The 21,353-nt window shown below is 35.2% G+C and overlaps 2 protein-coding genes across 2 annotated transcripts; one reads left to right on the top strand and one right to left on the bottom strand.

Moving 5' to 3' along the window:
- The first annotated feature begins 93 nt into the window (after positions 1-93).
- On the top strand, positions 94-6,853 carry zmat5 (zinc finger, matrin-type 5). The gene is made up of 5 exons (XM_079870694.1): positions 94-421; positions 1,712-1,774; positions 1,876-1,956; positions 2,105-2,216; positions 6,084-6,853. The coding sequence occupies exons 1-5, from the start codon at positions 295-297 to the stop codon at positions 6,223-6,225; spliced, it is 525 nt and encodes a 174-aa protein (XP_079726820.1). The 5' UTR covers positions 94-294; the 3' UTR covers positions 6,226-6,853.
- Positions 6,854-9,383: 2,530 nt separating this feature from the next.
- On the bottom strand, positions 9,384-14,691 carry cabp7b (calcium binding protein 7b). The gene is made up of 5 exons (XM_079870689.1): positions 13,686-14,691; positions 12,414-12,557; positions 11,916-12,028; positions 11,360-11,507; positions 9,384-10,142 (listed from the first exon to the last, which is right to left on the bottom strand). Exons 1-5 carry the CDS (start codon positions 13,792-13,794, stop codon positions 10,015-10,017), a joined length of 642 nt encoding a protein of 213 aa, XP_079726815.1. The 5' UTR covers positions 13,795-14,691; the 3' UTR covers positions 9,384-10,014.
- Between the last annotated feature and the right edge of the window lie 6,662 nt (positions 14,692-21,353).

Raw genomic sequence — 21,353 nt, 5'->3', positions numbered from 1 at the left:
CCCCTATTCCGCCAAATCTTCTGATCCACACTCCCTTTCAGTAGGTGGCGGTAAAGCACCTAATAAGCTGGTTTGCCAACCGCCAATAAAGACATAAGAAAAAGGAGAAGAAGAAGAAGAAGTATGTTATTATTGCCACCATATTGAACTGGTTGACAGAAGTAACGTGTGTTAAATCGAAGACGACATCGAAAATTCATATTGATATATTTATATATTTATTTTTACTTAATTAACATTAAGTTTATTATTTTAATTTAGGTCTGATTTGTAGTCTTTTCTGCATTGAGAACGATGGGGAAGAGGTATTACTGCGATTACTGTGACCGCAGCTTTCAGGACAACCTACACAACAGAAAGAAGCACCTGTTCGGCGTGCAGCACCACCGGGCGAAGAAAGCCTGGTTTGACAACTTCAGAGGTAACTTACTCGGGACATTCCTGGGATTCGGTGCCTTTTGTGTCCCCAGTCTAAACTTACTGCCTTAAAATGTTGAACAATATAAACTTTAAACCTGTCTTAGTCATAAATAACATCATTTGAATTCTAAGTATTATTAAAAAAATAATTGAAGACATTTTACAGGATTTTGAACCACCATATATCACAATATGTTCCCAGGCCCGTGTATTCCAATTTCATAATTAATATATTTTTTTCCAAATAACTTTTTTACATTGTTGGGTATATCAACAGTTATGATAATATTCAATTAATATATTCTTTTCAGTTATTACATTTATTTTTGCAGTTATAATCAAGGTGTTTTACCGATTTTCTTTTTCAAATTTGATGTGGTTAACCTTATTATGTCCACCCTGTTAAGCAAAAAATAAAAAACAAAATTACAATTTTAAAAACCATGCAATTATTTATTAGATACACCTTCTATGTTAGCTTATTTTTGGCTGATTTTAGGTCATAATGTCCCCTCAGAAGACCTAACAGAGTGGACACTGAAGAGTGTACATAATTGTGAAAGTAATGTATGTTTAAAGTTGAAGTACGTTAGTGTAGTTAAAGTTCTTTGGCAATGTTTTACATATTGTTTCATATCTAAGTCCAGTTCAAACTAAAATAATTATGTAACCTTTTTGTATGTGATATATACAAAATTATTATTATTTATTATTACGTCATAAAATCAGCAAAAAATATACAAATAATTCAGTGACAATGAAAATGTACTGGAGAATCAATAATGCAGTATTTTTAAAAAGTAAACATGAATGCTTTTTAGGCATTTGAATCTGAAAATGAAAAATGTAAAATGATGTGTTTGTGAGAGGTACAATTCACACACAATATGCACATTTTCTGATAACTTATTAACTGATATCTTTTTAAATGGAAAAAGTAGTTTTTAGTATTAGTATAATACTAAATTAGTATCCATTAGTATTTGAAACTGCTGTTCATTTGTCCCGAACAGGGTGGACATTTTTGATCTTCCATTTATTTTATTTTGTTTAATAAATGGTTGAATGTATTTACCCAAGCTTGACCAAAATCATTTTTCAAATGTTTTACATCACCCTATCATGACTACACGAGAATGTCTTTTAAAAACTGAGTTTGAATTTCTACATTTTATGATGGCCAAAAGGCACTGATTCTGAATACCAGGAATGACCACTCACAGCAGCAGGAGGTTTTAGAACAATTATGTTAAGGTAAAGCACTTTTTTCATTTGTAATTTTTATTTTCAGATGTTGCCACAGTTTTAAATGAAGAGCGGACAAAGGAACCCTGCAGAAAGTTTCTTCAGACAGGTAAGACATTTGACAGAGTAAACCGATGTGTTGCTTCTTTAGTTAAATATGTTTTCTTTTATGAACCTGATAGTGCGCTTGTTTCTCTCACTGCCTTTCAGGACAGTGTATATTTGGTCCAAACTGTCGTTTTTCACACATGTCTGAGAGCTACATGCAGATGCTGGAGCAAAAGATTGATGGTGAGGTGCTACAGTGATCTCCTGATGCCTTTTAGGTGTATCAATGATCTTTAGAGAAGGCATGCTTAGTGCTGATCAGGCTGTTGACATACACTTATACATTTTCACAATTTGTTAAACTGAGTACATTGTTGTAATTTCCTGTCAGACGAAAAGCGACGGAAGGAAGACCCTGACCAAGGTAGATCATCTACTAAGCGCAGCATTGATGAATGGCTCTCCAGAAGAGAGAAGAAACGAGCTGCTTTGACATCAGGAAGGTAGGGCTGGGGAAAAAATATAGATTTCTCGATTTTAATCGATTCTCATTTTTATGAACCGATATTCTTGGTATTTAAGAATCGATTAGTCATCCTGTTTTCTGTTGATGAATGAATGGAACATTGTAGCGTGCATCCCATCCAATAAATGGCAATAATCTTTGTGCTTTGTTATTATTGATATGAAACAAAGTCTCAGATTTCAAATTACGTCCATTTTCTTTCGAAATTCAAAAACATAGGCTAAATACCGTTTTGACGATGTTGCGTGAGATCGGTCTGGCGCAGCTCAGCTCAAGAGAAGCAGCAGCGCAGAGCGCACATGATCTTCTCTTCCGCCTTAATAATAGCAGTTACAGCGTGAAATAAACATGAATGAGCATCTGAAAGTGTGTTAAAAGATAGAGTACAACTTCTCGAAATCCGTATCATGTCACATGGAATCGCTCAATCAGTGTTTCAACCATGGAAAGACGCCAGTAAAACAGCTTGTAAACAATGTCATGTAACGTCACATTTACCTCAGAAAAACCAGTGACCATAAACTCGTTAGTCAGCTAGAAAAGTTAACTAGACAGGAGCATTTTGCTAAATATATGCACCATATTACATATTCATTATAATTTTTAATGCATGTTTGAATAAATCTGGCAAGTTTTATGACAGCCACCATTTAAAGGCACAATATGTAACTTTTTTGCTTTAAAATTAGCAAAAATCACTATATCTACGTTATATATTTTTTTTAGTTGTGTACTTACATTATCCCGACTGTTTCCAACAACTTTCAAACCAGGAGAAATTTTAATTTAATTTTTAGACACGGCACGTTTCTTTATTTCCGCTTTGTCGCAGTCAATGGCGTCATTGTCCCTGGTTTCCGCCTATGGTTTCCGCTCGTACTGCCATGGTAACCAGAGCTCTGAGCAGAGCCCTCTGATTAACCAAAGCGACAGACGCAGACAACTGTGGAGTTCGCAGTGTCTATTTGCACGCTGTTGTTGTTTCGTTCAAACATTACGGACCATGGCAAGCAGACTTTGGATAAAAAAGGAGAACTAAAACGAGAATCAATATCAGCGCTGTGTTTTCGAGATGCCTAGAGCTCCCATACACAGTATATAAACGAGAGCTCCACGTCCGAGACTTCGACCGCTCCTACATGTACTTATTAAACAGGTGAGCACATTTACATAAAACTAATCAATGTTATATAGTTCAACAATGATAAAATGTTAGAATATGATCTGTATGTTATTCTAATGTTGATCTAGCTTACTGCTAGTCTCATACAGACAAACTAACACATACTTTTCAACACATTCAAATGCAGTTTAGTGTGATAGTGTAATGTTAGACCAGGTGAAACAGCACTGCGTTACCTCACAAGTTTAATTTGTCTAATAAACTGACCTGTGAGTAGTAATTCTGCGTGTAGTTCGGTAGAATGAAATGTCCGAATTCCTTTTATATCCGCGGGAGCTCGCGTCGCGTGTGGAGCTGATAGCTGTCTCTTAGCAATCCCGAACTGCTTCATATCACAGTCATGATAAAAGCATCGATGTATTCAGGCTTGATGTTGACGACAACATCCATAATTCTTAGCATGTGTTGCGTCATCAAACTACGCCTTTGTTATTGTAAAGGGGTTAGCGACCCCTAGTGGCGAAAAATTCCATACTGTACGTTTAAATGTTTATATTTCATATAACTTTATTATTATAAAAATAAATAAAAGTTTAAGTATTTGTATACAAATCAGTTAATTTTTACCTTCAATATTATAGTAGGCTAATGAAGCCGAGTAGTCTACAACTGACTCCCATAGTTTACAGGATTTGTTAAGAGATTTGTTTTCCTTGAGAAAATTTGCCATGTATTGTACCTGATATCCAAAATAATCAACACTGAATCGAATCGAAATCGAATTGAATTGCAAGCTTGTGAATCGAATTTGTATCGAATTGTGAAATTTGTGTCAATACCCAGCCCTAGTACTTAATGCAGGATACTGGACAGAATGGTGATTTGGAAAGGCTGGTTTGTTTCCAATTAATGTTTCATTCACTAAGATGGGTTATCCGGGCTCAGGTCTCATTTATTTTGAGTTTGATGTTGACAAACGATCAGTTCCCTGGCTGAGATTCACTGGAGGGGCTCTAGTTGGAAAGATTTTTTTCCCAGATGTTTTTAAATATAACATCTTCTATAATAACATTAAACAAATTTCATGTTTCCACCCCAAAAAAATTCTTGAACAATTTCAAAACAGGCACATGAAAGATCAATTAACAACATTTATGAATTGTGTGTGTGGCACAAACATGTTCATTCAACAGATTGAGATAATTACCCGTTTAACTTAATTTTGGCCAAATTTAAGATACATTGTGTTAGAATCTGCATATGTGGTGCGTGCAGAATTGAACAGGTCACACAGACATTTTAAATACATTTAACCTGTCCTCAGGTTACAGAAGACCGTAGAATGTTTTGGGTGGCTACCTCTCAGTTTAATGCTCAGTTAAATCAACAATTATTAAACACATTTAAAAGTTAATCCAGTTTTAAGGGTAAAGGAAGCTAATGTGCATTCTAAAAATCAAAGTAATTTTGATATATATATATATATATATATATATATATATATATATATATATATATATATATATATATATTAACTTATCCTTTTTCTTAAACAATGGTTCAAATGGTTGAAATGTGATGTTTTTATCATTTTATAAATCTTTTTTTTTTTTTTTGGAGGAGGATGTGACCATAGACATTGAGTTTTTTAAAAACCATGTTGCTGCCTAAACATGTTCAGAATTTAAAGGGTATTAATGAGTTGATCTCCCCCTCCTTCTCACAACCTGTTTCATCACATGAGGTTATTATGCTGTTTTTACTCAATGAGCTGGAAATTGAAAATCGCAATTCTTTTGTTTAAAACAGATCACAAATCTGCCACGATTCTGAATTGTCAGCTATAACGTAATTTGCTAGAGGTGATGACAAAATGTTAGTTGCTGCAGTCTATTTAAAAAATAATAATAATAATAATTTGAATGAATTATTTAAAAAAAAAATCTATTTTGATCATTTCTGTAGACTTAAGTTTTTATCTGATTATGAGCTATAAACTTTTATCTCAGTACTTCTGTGATCATTTGAATTACTGTAACACAGAAATAATGCTACTTTTTGTAAAGCTATTTCATACCTATACATGACAGCTGCTCTCTCTGGGGCAGCGGCAGCGCCAACGCTGATTTGAATGTTCCGCTGTAATCGTAGCTACATTTGTCAAATGTTTAAAAGACGTAGCTGATATTTAAGTGTTGCATTTTTTTATTTATTATATATTGCGCTTTGTTTTTGTGACGAATTCGTATTGCTTTCGTAGGCTATTGAGTGATTAAAAGATATCCCTAATAAAATATAATAAAAGAGATCCCTTTCATTTCCCTTAAAAATCATATATATATATATTATTTATATATATATGATCATTAATTTGAAAATTTAATAATTCTCCTAAACAAAAGAAAAACTACTATGTTATCTGTTTTTTGGTGTTCAGTATTATAGTAAATACAGAGAGACTTTTTACAACCAGTTTTGTTATGATTGAACATGTTGCTTATCTTTATGTATGAGGAATTCCAGCTGCTTGGGTGCAAGTGTGCTTCAGAGCATTCAAAATACATGAACAATCTTGTTTTAGAGGTCACCTTGACACATTAAAGTGAGATGCCTGCAGCTGTTTCATTTGCATAATTACCTGCATATAGGTTCCAATGGTAGAGAATACGCACACATGCTCTTGAGCTCAGCAGTTTAACCTGTTACTCCTTTTATTTTCAGAGTTTTAAAGATAGAAGAGGAAGAATGCACTGAGAACATCGAGATTCCTCCATATCTGCTGTCTATTCCAGATCTTCCTCCATCTCTCCATCCCCCACCAAATGGTGGTTGGAAAGTGACACAGCAAAATGAATGGGGTTGAAATGGAGTTGGTAAAAAATCATTTTTTAATGCTTTTTTTCCCAAGAATATGCTTCTGTTACTGTTACAAAGCCATTTTATAATTTTTTTGAAGTGAAAACAATGTATGTATTTGTGTGGAATTATATAGCAATAGAAATGAAGGTGCATGATGAAAGAAAAAGCTTTTTTTATAGATATATATTAAAAATCCAGTGCAATTAATTTCATAATATGGAGTTGTAATTTGTGTGTCTGTAAAGGAGCTCAGGTAGGAGTTAACATAAATGGTTGCTTTATCAAGAAGTTGAGTGTTCTCAGGCTGAACGCTATCGTTTTTGTCTGCCTTCTGTGGTTTAGATTGAAATTCAGATGAGGCAAGCATTTTCAATTTAGTCCTGATTGCTTGTTGCAGGGACATTTTGTACTGTTTGCTTGCATGGACTTAGTAAACTCCCGTTGTCTTCACTGATGAATGTTACGCTAGACTGTGATGTGTTAGATTTACAGACCTGGTGATGAAAAGTCCTATTAGATACGTGTTGGAGCAAAGATAAAATTAGTCGTCTGAAAAAAAAAAACGTTTTTCTGGTCTAGTAGAGTTTAATAACCAGCATCACTTGTATACAGCACATACAAAAAAAGAAAAAGAAAGATAGCAGACCTGTTCCACCAAAGCGTGTATTTTTGTGGAAATGTGACCAAATGCCTTGCCTTGCCTCTGATACTCACAATCTGATTTTGCTCTCTCAAATGCAAGAATGTAGAATGTGTTGAATAATGAAAAGACCAAAGAAGAAGCACCACTGTTTTAATTCAGTTGTTCACATGGTACATTTAAATGTAACATCAGCACATTTTTGGCACATCATAGATTCAAGATGGTTTTCTAGGGCTACATTGATGCAATATAAAGTTACTTACATTGTATATATTACTGTTACATCACTACATTAATATAATTATGTGAGCTAATTTGTAACTGCCAATGTGTATCAGCCATTGTGTAGGCAAATGCAATAGATGTCATTTAAGTAAATGTGCTGTAATTTTTCCATGTGAAATAAGATTAATTTATATGAAAGAAATATTGGGAAAATACAAAAATAAAACTATATTTCATATAATTCTAGGAGTCTTACCCATTTATTACTCTGATTGAAAAAAACATATTGCCATGTTAAATAATAATATCATTATAAGTGTGTAAAAAACAATTTGCACAGCAGGTCACATGCTTGAGCTTTGGAAATCAAAAGCATGATATGTTTCTGATGTCCTGAAATCAGTATCTCAATTTGTATATCACAGTAAATTGTCATCAAAAAGCATAGGTTGCATATTTTGAGAACAAAGGCTGACTTTAACATTACACAATACAACATCAGAAAATTACAAATGCATGCAACTGCAAAGAAACAGGTTTTCATCATTGCTTCTTGCGCAAAGGTTGTGCCATTATGTCAGCATTACCTTCACGTGTAAATGCAAGTCAGAATGTCTGAGTTTGCGGATTACACATAAAAAAATACCTTCTGTAATGTATAGTATTAATAATATTTCTCTGAATCAAGTCTTAATAATGATATGTTTCACTCTACAACCTCGTTAAACTAATGCAATGCTCTCATAATTTTAATTATATGCAGTTGCAGATCCATTTAAATGCTTACTCATGACAGACATATATTATTGTTTTTCAGTCAGAGAAAACGTGTTCATATCAATTAAGTGTCATCTGTGATATAGCACAAACACATGTGAATTCAATACTGGGAAAGTGCACAAAAATATAGACTTTGGACTTCAAACTTAATACACACATAACAACACCATCCAACTTACTGTTTAGGCACTGAGATTACTGACAAATGCATAAATTACAGATAGATGCTGGATGCATACATTTATTTCTGAGTATGCATAAGCCAAATATTGCTTGTTACCATTAACTCACACCAAACTTAAAGCTATTAGGTTCAAAATATTACTTTTGAATAATGTGGTTCATTCCCTTTGAGTTAACCTAAAAGAAATGAAAGCTTAAAACTTATCCAGTAATTGTCTTGTTGACCAGGATAATGTGGAGACATATTATGGTAACGCTTTGCAATAAGGTTTCATACTTTAGTTAAAAATACAAATTCTGTCATCATTGACTCACCTTCAAGTTGTTCCAAACCTATATGCATTTCTTTTTTCTGAACACAAAAGAATATATTTTGAAGAATATGTGTAACCAAACAGTTGATGGGCCCCATTGACTTCCATAGTGTGGAAATGCTATGGAAGTCAATGGGGTCTACCAACCGTTTGGTTACACATATTCTTCAATACAAGTTTGTAACAACTTGACGGTGAGTAAATGATAACAGAATTTTAATGTTTTGGGTGAACTATCCCTTTAACATGAACTAAGAATGAACAATACTTCAAAAGTATTTAGTAATCTTAGTTCATTTTTTTATTTCAGCATTTACTAATACATTATTTTAAAAAAGTTGTATTTGTTAACATTAGTTAATGCACAGTGAACTAAAATGCACAAACATTGAATGACTGTATTTTTATTAACCACCATTAACAAAAACTAATACTGTAATAAATGTATTGCTCGTTGTTAGTTCTTGTTATTTAATACATTAATCAATATTAACAAATGAAACCTTATTGTAAAGTGTTACCCATATTAGGTTAAAAGTAAATGATGTGAGAAAGTTAATGGCGTGATTTATAAATTAAGAATTTAACATTATACAGATTACAACACCCCAAAACAATGAAAACCACACATTGTTGAAGAAAATAATGATATTGATACAGACTAATAATTTACTGACAACACTGATGTTATCAAAATGCTAGGAAACATTTCATGCAAATATGTAATCATATGTATTAACACCCAGAACAGTTATATTGCAGGATATCGACAAAAACATTTAGCCTTGTGTGGCACACTATCTGAATAGTCTGTAATATTCAGGCAAAATGAATAAAAGATCTGTCAACAAACAATCCTGAGGGTCAAGACTGGAAGAAATACTGTTTTTGCAAGTTAACAAAAGACAATTGCACAGGTTAGAATCAGTAACACTTTGGGTTGTCACCAAATGTACACTCTATTTTCCATCACAGTTTATTACTGGTAAATTTCTAGTACATTCATTTTCTTTTTTTAATTGCTCTGAGCCTAACTACTCTTGGTGACATAGACAAATATTATTTCATCTGTCATTTCTTTCTGTATAAACAAATATCCCAAAAGGTGAAACCGGTGTTTGGGACCATGTTTGTAAAATAAATCTACTGTATCTAAAACTATGTACCATACATGATCCGCTGACACAACGTTGTTACAAATTGTGGAAATATTTGTGTCAATGTCATAATGTCATGTTATATAATGACTCTGACACAGTGTTAATATAAAGTGGATTACAACTATACAATATAATATAATATTTTAAGTATGATGTGCTACATTATAATAGATGTCTACTTTGTAACATAAGCCGAGGAAACGTACTATTTTATAGGACAATGATCATTACTAATTGCTCCTGTTTTGTTTCTACACAATAATGACCATGACACTTTTAAACTATATTGTTTTGGGCTAATTCTTTTTTTTTTTTTTTGCCTGTCCAACAACAGTCTGTCTTTACCTTGAGTTTATAGTAGACTGAAAGTGCAGCCTTTGGTGTTTCTGTAAAACTGTGATCATTAGAAACTAGTTACATTTGGACTTTTTTGCATTTTTACCTTGTTTCCTTTCATCAGTCATTTGTTGTCTTAGAAACAGATCTGTTCATTTCATTCCTCTTCGAAGCATCTGATTGGCTGCGATGAGCATGACGCTGATGATAAATGCAATGGCGAAGGCACAAATCAAGCTCTTGCGCACACAGGTGTGCTTGACTTGTTGCATGGGACTTGCTTTGAGGACAAGTTGAAGAAAAATAGAAGAGAAAAGATTATTATAGATGGATTTTTTTCAACAGATATATATTTATAAAACATCGCTACTTGAATCTGATTGGTGATATAGTCCAACAACTCTAGGACTTTTATCTGTTTGTATCACTTTTCAGTGCCTCTTTCTGTAGGTTACATAGTTTCACCAGTAGGTGGCGACAAGTGAATGTCTTTATAAGTGAGTCAATGAATCTGTCGCTGGGTCTGAAATCACATACTGTATTGTAGCTACTACATTTGTTTTGAAACTTTTTTCATGACCATTAAAGAAGTATGTTCTATATAAAATGAATATGGGTAGGATGAATGAAATTCGGACGTACTACATCTGCGAATCCTCTCCAGTGGCCTCACGGGATAGTAAAGTGTTTATCAAATGCGCACTTCAGAATCTTGGTGGAAGTTGTAGGTCATTCGGGTCATTTTCGCCTACCTTTTTTTTTGAATAATATGTGTTTGGACATTCTAGTATGCTAATCTGAATTCAGCCCCTGTCTTTATGATCGAGTCATTGAATCATTCATTCAACAAATAAACGCTAGAAACCGAACACAAACTTGCAAATCAGAACACTGCCAATATTGTGTTTAAAATGTATGCTTTAACTTGTTGTTTATTAAGCTGTTGTATAAAAGTATAACCACACTCGCAATCATACTGTAATTATCTGGCTGCTGTGGCCAACGTTATATTTCTCAACTTTGTCCTCAAGTGGGTTTTAGTTTTTTTTTTTTGCTATATTTAGATACAATATGAGTATACACTTATTACAAAAAGGAATAAATATTCAGTAAAAAATTATTTTCTACCAAAGAGTATGAGGTGTGCAAGTTCTCAATTGCAGATCCACTCCCCAATGTCCTGTTTCAAACAGATTTATGAGCTCCTTTATTTCCCCAGGACTACCAACAGCATATATTTCAGCTAAAAATAGACCGTTTTTTCTACACTACAGCAATGGCCTCAGTGTCTTGGGTTTTTAATGGAGTTGACAGACAATTTTGATTGACGTGATAATGCCCAGACACTTCATAATGAAACGGATGCGTGGGCACACACAGTGAGCGAATATGGTAGAGGCAAACAGGTCAAGGTCAATGTACCATGTTTGTCACAATTTTCTTATGTTTTTCTTTTCGTTCTTTTTTTCTGAGAATTGGTAATGTATGAATACTTACTGTCAATATCTACTTGGCACTCGGGGCTGTTTAAGTGACTCTCCTCTGTCATTATAATGTTCTCAATGTCTTTCATAGTCAAATGGTCACAGAAGGTGTCATACAGGAGTCTCTTCAGCTCATCCACAGTCAGCTTTTGCATGTCACACTAATGACAAAAGGAAAAAGAAGAGTAAAAGTGACCTTTTCATTAAAGGAACAATGTTCAAAATTCTGAATGTTCCTGTAAATGATTATATAACTACTATAAATGATCATAGGCTAATGCACAGATGAGTTATACTAAATAGCACATTTAAGAGAATATTGCCTTTTAATGGACTGAAGCAGCACTTTCAACATTCATTTTAATTCAGTGCTATTACTACCAAAGGAATGTCAGCAAGTTAATTGTAGAGTGTGAATAATATATGAATAATCTTCTTTTCCACCTGTAATCACAGGGAGTCACAGGACAATGGGACAAAGTAAAGCTGAAGCCAGACAGAACTAATCATTGAGAGTGACTATATATGGGGGGAAATAATTGAGATCATTTCAAAGAAAACCTCCACACCTTCCAGAATATGGAGTCAAACTCGGCTCCGTGAAACCTGTCAGGCATACCAGCTGAAGACAGTTTTGGTCCGAGAAGTGCTACGAACTCTTCAAAGTCAACCTGACCATCACCTGCAAAATAAAAGATACGAAACACACGGACCAGCTTCACTGTTACCTTTTCTTGTGGGAGATCGTAATCTTACGCTGATCCAGCAGAACAGCCAGACTCTAATCTTTGAGTCGTTATCAGAAACATCAGGCCTTTGTTCAATGATTCACAATAACCATTACAATATTGAGTTGTTTTGCTCTAGCAGTTGTGTTATATCGAATTTGCAATTCCACCGTACCTCTCTGATAAATGTTCCCATAACAGTGCATAGATCTAATCAGAACAAGACGAATTAATAGTGATCCAGAGAATATCACATAATTTAGTTATGATTGAATGTTGTGCTGAAATGTGCAGAGCTTGTGTGGCCAAAACATGAAATGTTTGTGAGGGCTGATATACCATCCATGTCCAGTCTTTGAATGATCACCTCCAGCTCCACTTCGTTTGGCATGTAACCAAGAGACCGCATGGCCACTCCCAGCTCCTGTTTGGAGATGAATCCATTCCCATCGCGGTCAAACACCTTAAAGGCTTCACGGATCTCTGCAGATGCGCAAGATACAATGCCGTAAACGTTTCGAATGATTCTAATATTAATCAGTATGCCTGATTGGAAAGTTGAACCACTTTCTGACTTCCTCCGAATTAATTACAGGGGAAAAAATTGGATAAATAAGTGTGTCCTTTAAATATCAGGAGATAATCAAATAAATCATTTATAACTGTAATTAAAAGTCATTAATAATAGTCACAAGTACATTTTTATGGAATTCTGAAAATATTTTCATTTGACAAGCCATATTTTCATTTGCCATGACATCCTCATAGTAAATATTATAGATAAAATGTCTGTTGGGAACACTTTTTGGTGTAAAAACAAACTAGCCTATATTTGTTCAGCTAACATGCTGTAAAAATAATCTATACATGGACACAATGGACTACAATATAGCTAAAGCAGACATGAGATTACATGTGGTATCTGATTTCATATTCTAAAACAAAAATAAAATGCTTTAAAGAAATTCCCCATATCACTATATATAATTAAGGAAAAATGAAGAGACAGGCCTTTATCTCTCAGGAACTGAATGAGTGTCAGTTAGGTCTGTGTATCACGTGCATGCACATATTGGAAGGCTGTACACAGAAACAATATGTATAAAATCACACAAAATGTGTTTTCTTGAAGACACTTGATTGGACAGAATTGAATGGTTTGTCAAATAGTTTACATTGATCTTATATGATGTGAGCATCAAAATGATTAGCAATTTGTCATTTGTCAAAAGATTCAGTATTATTTGTAAATGTTGAATGTCATACAAGTGTTAAAATACTACAGTCATTGCGACATTTGTATTTAGATATGAACGCCCACCTTCACCCTTCATATTGCAAGCTTTGCACTCCATGTGATGGCGTTTGTTCATACGCTCATTTCAAAACCAGCATAATCTAAATGAAAATATGCACAATTCGTAGTAGCCTATACATTAATAAAATGAAATCAAATAAATCAGTAGTGTGAAGGACAAAAACAAGCACTTTCTTTATTGTGGACAGTCGAGGCTGCCACAGGGCGCTCTCCGTGGTGCTGAAACCCACATTCACAAAGTACTATCCCCACAGATAACGTCTCCGTTCAACTTAAAATGAAATACCACTTACCCTCCACTTCATCCTCGGGGAGGCTGACAGGAGCCCTGTAGGAGAGGATATCTGGAATAGAGCAAAGTCCCCTGTACATGAACCTGGAAGTCACAGCACGCACGGGCATTTCTGCGAGGACAAACCAACGCTTGTATCCTGATCTTCATAAAGCACCTGTAGTTCGGCCACTGCAACTTTACCACAGAGCGCTTTTCGGAAGCTCAAAGCCAACAATCACAACGCGTGTCTGATTCATCTTCATCCTGTCTTATTGTGGCCCAGGTGCGATTAGTCACTCTGCACATTCATGCAGAAATGATCATTCATTCGATCGATTGCGGATTGCATTGCATCAGGTGCAAAAACTATTGCCATATGATTTCACCAAACATCCAAGTATTGCCATTCAGACGGAGCTTGTATGGTACAGGTACGCGTAGCCTATATTGCGGGAAATGTCCCCCTTGTTCTGTACATCTTCAACTGGGTTTGAAGGATAAACGTAGAGAGATTCCCAACGCCTGTTCAAACACAACGTGCTGTCGTTTCTCCTTGAGATTACGGTGGCTCCATTAGCTTATATTAACCGGGTATAAATCTACACGATGTACACAGGAACCTCCGTTCGAGTGCAAAAAACCCCCAAAAACCCCGAATTGTGTCACATTATACTAATGCGCATTACCTCCTGGGCATCACCGCCTCCCTCACGCGCTTGATGCAATCCTACAGGTAGTCGAACGGTCTCGAGTTATACAAATCAGAATATGCTGAAGAATTCCAATCACCGAGATTTCTAACATTCTAATCATTTTTGTCCATTTGTCCAAAATGTGGCATGTTCTTAAATAAATGACAAAGCACACGAAAAAAGGGATCCTCCATTAAAGAATGACAAATAACGTGTTGATTTACTACTAGAAATTACTGATGGCAGTTGATTTGCGGAAGCTCGAGATGCTAAACAATAATCCAAGAAATCTCTGCGCAGATGTGTCCTCGGTGAGGTCTGATCCACGAATGCGCGAGCACCTGGTGCATAATGTTCCTTCAGCCAAAGTCACTCGCCCACTCTATATGCGCGCGCTCAAATGCGCTTATAGATATCAAAGCCCACTTTCAATCACACTCTTTCGATTTCCCCAAAAGCTTTTATCTTTATTTTTGTTGTTTGTCTGTAACTTATTGAGTGTGTACTGATCTGAGGTTCTAGGGTCGGTGTTTATTCAGGGTTTCTACTCTATGCTGTGCATGGGTCTTTATCATTTAATTAAGCATTGTAGGCTAAATACACTTTATAATGAAATTACGTGTGCGAGGTGTAATTTAGCCTATATGAAGAAACTCGTAAAACTATTGCTGTAAAAATATTACTGTATTAAAGTATGAAATGGTTCCACTGACTATAGTCTCAACCTCAGTTGCGTGTTTTTAACTAGAGATCGACCGACTTTATATATAAAAAAAAAAATATTAGATCGATTTTTTTTGGTAACAGATATACGATACCAATTGTTTGCATGTTTATTTGCCTGATAACCGATATACAGAACCGATATTTATTTATTGTTTTATTTCTGATTTTGACAACTATAACAACAGCACTGAACTGAACAAACTGTTTTATGTAACAGTTTTTAAATACTTTAATTTCTGCAATTTCAATCCCTCCTTACATACAAAACAAAACACACTTCTACATCAATAAATAGAGTCTGAAAGAGTGCAAAAAATATTTAGTGCAATGTCACTAAAGTGTCTTTTTTAAAATAAAATATTTGATAAGGTAAACAAACACGACTGTATGTATTTTAAAACGCGGTGTGTGTGTCTGTTTTGGCTTTCCGTGGTCCAAATCACACTGCACACAGGTGAGTATAGCCTATTATTTTATTGTCTCAGCGGGTTTGTTAAGTTTTGTTAAGATTATATCAGGCTAAGTGGATACTTCTGAGAAAAAAGGTAGTTGGATGGATTTGCTAAAGTTTAAAAAAAATGCTGTTTTGGTTTCAGAGTTAGCTATGTCTCGATAATTTGCATCTGGATGAATCAAGGTCAACAAAGTTTTATCTTCAATAAACGTAATAGTTTACCTCTTAGGCAGCATAAAGGACCAGAAGTTAACTATAAAAATGATTAATTGAGGAAAAATTAGGCCCATTCTTAGCGCTTCCCTTGACAAGTGGTGTATTTCTTTTAACTGCTCAAGAAAGTCAGATATTATTAGAAGACGTGTGTTTGTGTATGCTTTTGTATTATCACTTTAAATCCAGCATTTTAAATAAAGAGAAATGCTGCACAAGTACTCGTTTCTATGTGTACTGTATATGAAGGTTGTTTTGCATGTGTTGAGGGCAGGCAGTAGCTCATTATTCTGGTTCAGAATGCGCCTCCCTGTCTAGGCTTTCAGCTTGTGGTGTTGAACTGTTTGACAGCTTGTCTCAGCACTGGTTTCTCTCTACTGCACATGAATCTTTCCCAATGTCTCTCAAATGTACATCTGACAACTGCCATTATTAAGTCTGCAGTTAGCATGCATTTGAATATGGTGGAGAAGTTTTACCCCATTTTTTCTTTCCTGCCCAAACATTAAGGCTCTAACTTTGAAACTTGGCATTTAGTAGTCACTTTTTTAATCCACTTTGTTTTGCCTTGGTCAAGGGCACAATATCAGTGGGATTACTGATGTTGGCTGGTCTCTAAAGTTGGAGAAAACAAAGCGTTCTAAGTTTCATAAACAGCTCTCCTCTTCACTCCTAGTAGAGATGCATGTATTGATTTGGTTTAATTGCCTGTGACGTGCTTTGTTTTTTAATTCATAGCCTATTTGAAATCTCCTAAGCTCTTTCAGCCTATAGGTTTTTTTAGTCTTTCTAAAACTATCCAATACTATAGCTACTGGATCAGGCGACTGGACTGGTAGAATCTGTTCTGATGCTTTGTGCTCTTGCACAGTTTCTTTTGAGTGTTATAAAATGATGTTGCAAAATATCTGCTCATGTCTTTGTCTTTGACTTGTTAACAATTTTGCTTGCATCAGACAAAAACATCATTGATAAAACAAAGCAGTGCCATATTTCACAGCATTGAAAAAATGTAATCTGTTAAACTAACAGAGCAGAGAGAGATACTTCAAAACCTCATAAATGCAACCTGTATTGCATTGTAACCGTTTACTGTCCCAAACGCTATTGGGAATATTGATTGCCTCTGTAATTGCCTAGAGAGGCATTTACATGGATGACTGTTCATTGGCACTTTTTTTTTTTTTTTTTTATAGAAATCCTCATGTGTCCAGAATATAATCAGTTTATCAAGAGAGAAAATAACGTGGGGTTTATTAAGCAGAATGTGTCTATAGTTTATGATAAAACTGGACTAATTGTCACTTGCATGGTAATACATGTGATGTATATTTTCATATAAACTTATTTTTTATATATTCTGAACAAATACATTTTCCCATCACCTTCAAATTTTCATGCAGAGAGAAATATTATGTAATGGCATTATATGTCACGATCTGCCACAAGAGTGCAAACGTATTTATTTTTTTGTCTCTGCTTGTACCTCCTATTCTGTTCTAATGTCTTTTGTCAACTGAAATGTAATGTATTACTCTCTAAATTAAATTTCCTAATACAAACGGTTCCACTAAGGCATATTTGCTTGAGATTTATGAATTAGATTGTGTCACGTAGAGGGCAATGATTCATTTCAGCCCAGAAATGATTTGAGTTATATCAAACAAAGGCGACTCAGATAAATTAACCCATTAAAGAAGCTCAGCGAGTCTTGATAATGTGAAATATGCTCTAATAATTTAAGCATTGTGATTGCTTGACCTGATTCTTCCGGTTTGAGTCTGGTGAGTTGGGTCTCTTAATAATTATAGTGTGAAAGTTGTTTTCTCAATTGATCACACTTAAAACTGAAATAAATGCACAATTATATATTAAACCCGTTTTATGAACACTGTAACTGTTTACATAATTCTTCATCCCACCTCAGTAATATGAATAATAAGGTCATTTAAATTTTCCCAAATATGCAGATATCACTCAGGAAGTGAGTTGTTTTATTTAAGAATATATTTAGCATAAGATTCCTGGTGAATGCATAAACCTTCCAAATAATGTGCTCAGCTAAAGATATTTATGCCTCTCAGGAGAGCAGAACTATGACATAATGCAAATAAGTCTCCAATCAGTCACAGCATGAAATCAGTCTGACATATTGAAATAAGACATATTCATCATGTCGCCTTATCTTCAGGATATTTATGAATGTTGCTGACTATCACTCTCATTTTATTCTTTCAGTAAATAAAAATAATAAAAGAAGTATAAATGATAAATTTCAATAAGGTAAGCAGTGTTTTTTTTTGTTTTTGTTTTTGAACAACAAAAATATGTTGTAGCTCTATATGTAAATGCATAAAACACTTTGAAATCATTTCTCCCCCAGTCTCTCCATTCTAAATACTCAGCAATGACACCGTTGGCTGGACTAATCTCAACCTCAAGAGGACTTTCTCTATGGGGTTTTCACTATTAACTGCCTGCAGTCTTTATTGGAGACAACATCAAGTAAACCATAAGAAGATTGTGTTGGTTGGTGAAATTGTTTCTGCCATCATTATGAGCACTGCTGCTTTATTGCAGTTTTCACAGCTTGGATGTTGTCCTTGAATGTCCTTGTTTACTGTCGGCTCTGTGTTTTGCTCACATGAGTTCTGAGGTCCTACAGAACCCCCACAGTCTGTAAATGTCCTCATGATGCAATTAGAACATTTCAACTGTTATCATCATTTATTTAGAGTTGCTCTGGAATGGTGGCGCTGGTGTACAGTTTCTCATCAAGCTGATCAGATAAGATTGGCCTTGACTTTGATTCAGCCTCATCTAATCTCTTTACACATCTGGTTTAACCACTCACTGCTGGCATCGTTATTTTACTTCATTAGTTCTCTCATTTACATGTGGAAGGGGGCAACTAACCTTTAACTAACTAAACTAACCTTATTTAGCTTGATTGAAAACATGCACCTCAGGTATCATGCTTTACATTTCTAGTGATTTAGCAATGAATCAAACTTGAATTGACTCACTAATGTTAAATGACAGAAAAGAGCCTCTAATATAATGTGCCGCCAACGATTGGTAAATTAGCAGTTTGTTGTTAACTAAATGTATTGTGGCATTCTGGTTGGAAATTAAACTTGCAGCATTTTTATAATATTAAATACTGTAGATGCAATGATTTTACACAATTTTAAATAGTAAATGTAATGTTTTGCAAAATGTGGCATTGATTCTTGCTTGTAAAAGCATTTATGTGTAAGATAAAGTCACAAGAGATGAGGATGCTTAAAACTGCTACTGCTTAAGCGATCTGTTGTTTATAGAGTGAAGACTCATTTACTCAGTGTGGCATTGGTGATGTATGGCACGCTGTCCTCCACAAATGAATCACATCAAAGCAATTCTCTCCTCCTGCTCTCCATGGTGTCCTATCAGGACGGCGTGAAATGCATGCCCTAAAAGTCCTCAGTGTCCCTCAGTTCAATTAATGTTGGATGAGAGCTGTACCAGCCGGGGCACAATATGAGGACTGGATTTGTGTGTGTGTGTGTGTGTGTCTCTGTGTGTCTGTGTGTGTTCTTAAATAATATGAATAAACTGAAAACTTCAAACCATTCGTTGGACATGGCAGAAATTGACCTGTAAACATTCAAGGCCAAAAGATTGTGGATGATCTGAATCACGCAATAATTGTATCAGCCTCCCTCCATTTTGTTGTGTCTGTCCTCTAATAGCATTTAAGGGAAGAGGAGAGAGGGATGCCGATCTGGCTCTCATGGAGAGATATCACAAGGAAAGGACAACTGCAGTTTGACCCTATTAGTCGCATCTCTCTGAAGATGCAAATGATCATTTCAAAGCAAAATGTAAAAAAGTGTCATTCTCAAGGTTCTTTACCTGCAGAATTTAGATGGATCCCTTATATATTGATATTCAATTTCATGTCTCAGTATTATTCCTTGTGTTTTTACAAAAAAGCTTGATACACATTTTAAGCATAGCAGGAGTGTCAGTTACAAATATTTATAGGGAGCGAATGGAACAAAGATGAAAAAAGAAAGAAGAGTAATATAGTTTTCTCATAACTGCTACTTACTACAAAAGGTCAAAAGTATTCTCTATGGTGACATTAAGCTCAAAGGCCATAAGAGATACAAGTTCATAACAGACATATCAGAAGACCTGCAGCAGAAGCTTGTGTAAGTGATCAAAACTGTAGTTTGTTATTTATAAAATAACAGGTCAAGTAGATAAAAACTAAAACACGTCCAAACCTTGAATTTGATTTTTATTTATTTTTTATGTTCGATCTCTTCCACATGCACGATTTGCCACTATTCCACATTTGCAACTTCCAGGAGAGCACTGTGAATGGAAATTGTGAGAAAATGAAGCAATGTTTACAATCCGTCTTCACGCTAAAGGTATTTAAAGCTTCTAAAGCCTTATGTTTGAATACAGTATAATAAAAATATATTTACTATAGTATATTTGTACTATTTTACTATAATTTACTATACTAATTTACTATAATATATATATGTGTGTGTGTATGTATGATATATATGATATACAGTGGGGAGAACAAGTATTTGATACACTGCCGATTTTGCAGGTTTTCCTACTTACAAAGCATAGAGGTCTGTAATTTTTTATCATAGCTCTTCCACTGTGAGTGACGGAATCTAAAACAAAAATCCAGAAAAATCACATTGTATGATTTTTTAATAATTAATCTGCATTTAGTATCAAGTATTTGATCACCTACCAACCAGTAAGAATTCCGGCTTTCACAGACCTGTTAGTTTTTCTTTAAGAAGCCCTCCTGTTCTCCACTCATTACCTGTATTAACTGCACCTGTTGAACTCGTTATCTGTATAAAAGACACCTGTCCATACACTCAATCAAACAGACTCCAACCTCTCCACAATGGCCAAGACCTGTGTAAAGACATCAGGGATAAAACTGTAGACCTGCACAAGGCTGGGATGGGCTACAGGACAATAGGCAAGCAGCTTGGTGAGAAGGCAACAACTGTTGGCGTAATTATTAGAAAATGGAAGAAGTTCAAGATGACGGTCAATCTCCCTCGGTCTGGGGCAACATGCAAGATCTCACCTTGTGGGGCATCAATGATCATGAGGAAGGTGAGGGATCAGCCCAGAACTACACGGCAGGACCTGGTCAATGACCTGAAGAGAGCTGGGACCACAGTCTCAAAGAAAACCATTAGTTACACACTACGCCGTCATGGATTAAAATCCTGCAGCGCACGCAAGGTCCCCCTGCTCAAGCCAGCGCATGTCCAGGCCCGTCTGAAGTTTGCCAATGGCTATCTGGATGATCCAGAGGAGGAATGGGAGAAGGTCATGTGGTCTGATGAGACAAAAATAGAGCTTTTTGGTCTAAATTCCACTAGCCGTGTTTGGAGGAAGAAGGATGAGTACAACCCCAAGAACATCATCCCAACCGTGAAGCATGGAGGTGGAAGCATCTTTGGGGATGCTTTTCTGCAAAGGGGACAGGACGACTGCACCGTATTGAGGGGAGGATGGATGGGGCCCATGTATCACGAGATCTTGGCCAACAACCTCCTTCCCT

Source organism: Squalius cephalus (genome assembly GCF_949319135.1).
Source record: "Squalius cephalus genome assembly, chromosome: 5".
Lineage (NCBI taxonomy): Eukaryota > Metazoa > Chordata > Actinopteri > Cypriniformes > Leuciscidae > Squalius > Squalius cephalus.
The sequence above is the reverse complement of the archived record's forward strand: the minus strand, read 5'-3'. Positions and strand labels throughout refer to the sequence as shown.

What these genes read in the sequence shown, in the direction of transcription:
- zmat5 (XM_079870694.1), top strand. Translation starts at nt 295, where the DNA reads ATGGGGAAGAGGTATTACTGCGATTACTGTGACCGCAGCTTTCAGGAC. An exon ending in CAGAAAGTTTCTTCAGACAG is followed by an intron (nt 1,775 to 1,875) that starts GTAAGACATTTG and finishes ACTGCCTTTCAG; the next exon opens with GACAGTGTATATTTGGTCCA. An exon ending in GCTGCTTTGACATCAGGAAG is followed by an intron (nt 2,217 to 6,083) that starts GTAGGGCTGGGG and finishes TTTTATTTTCAG; the next exon opens with AGTTTTAAAGATAGAAGAGG.
- cabp7b (XM_079870689.1), bottom strand. Translation starts at nt 13,794, where the DNA reads ATGCCCGTGCGTGCTGTGACTTCCAGGTTCATGTACAGGGGACTTTGC. An exon ending in TTGACTCCATATTCTGGAAG is followed by an intron (nt 11,508 to 11,915) that starts GTGTGGAGGTTT and finishes TTTTGTCATTAG; the next exon opens with TGTGACATGCAAAAGCTGAC. An exon ending in GTGCCAAGTAGATATTGACA is followed by an intron (nt 10,143 to 11,359) that starts GTAAGTATTCAT and finishes TTGTCCTCAAAG; the next exon opens with CAAGTCCCATGCAACAAGTC.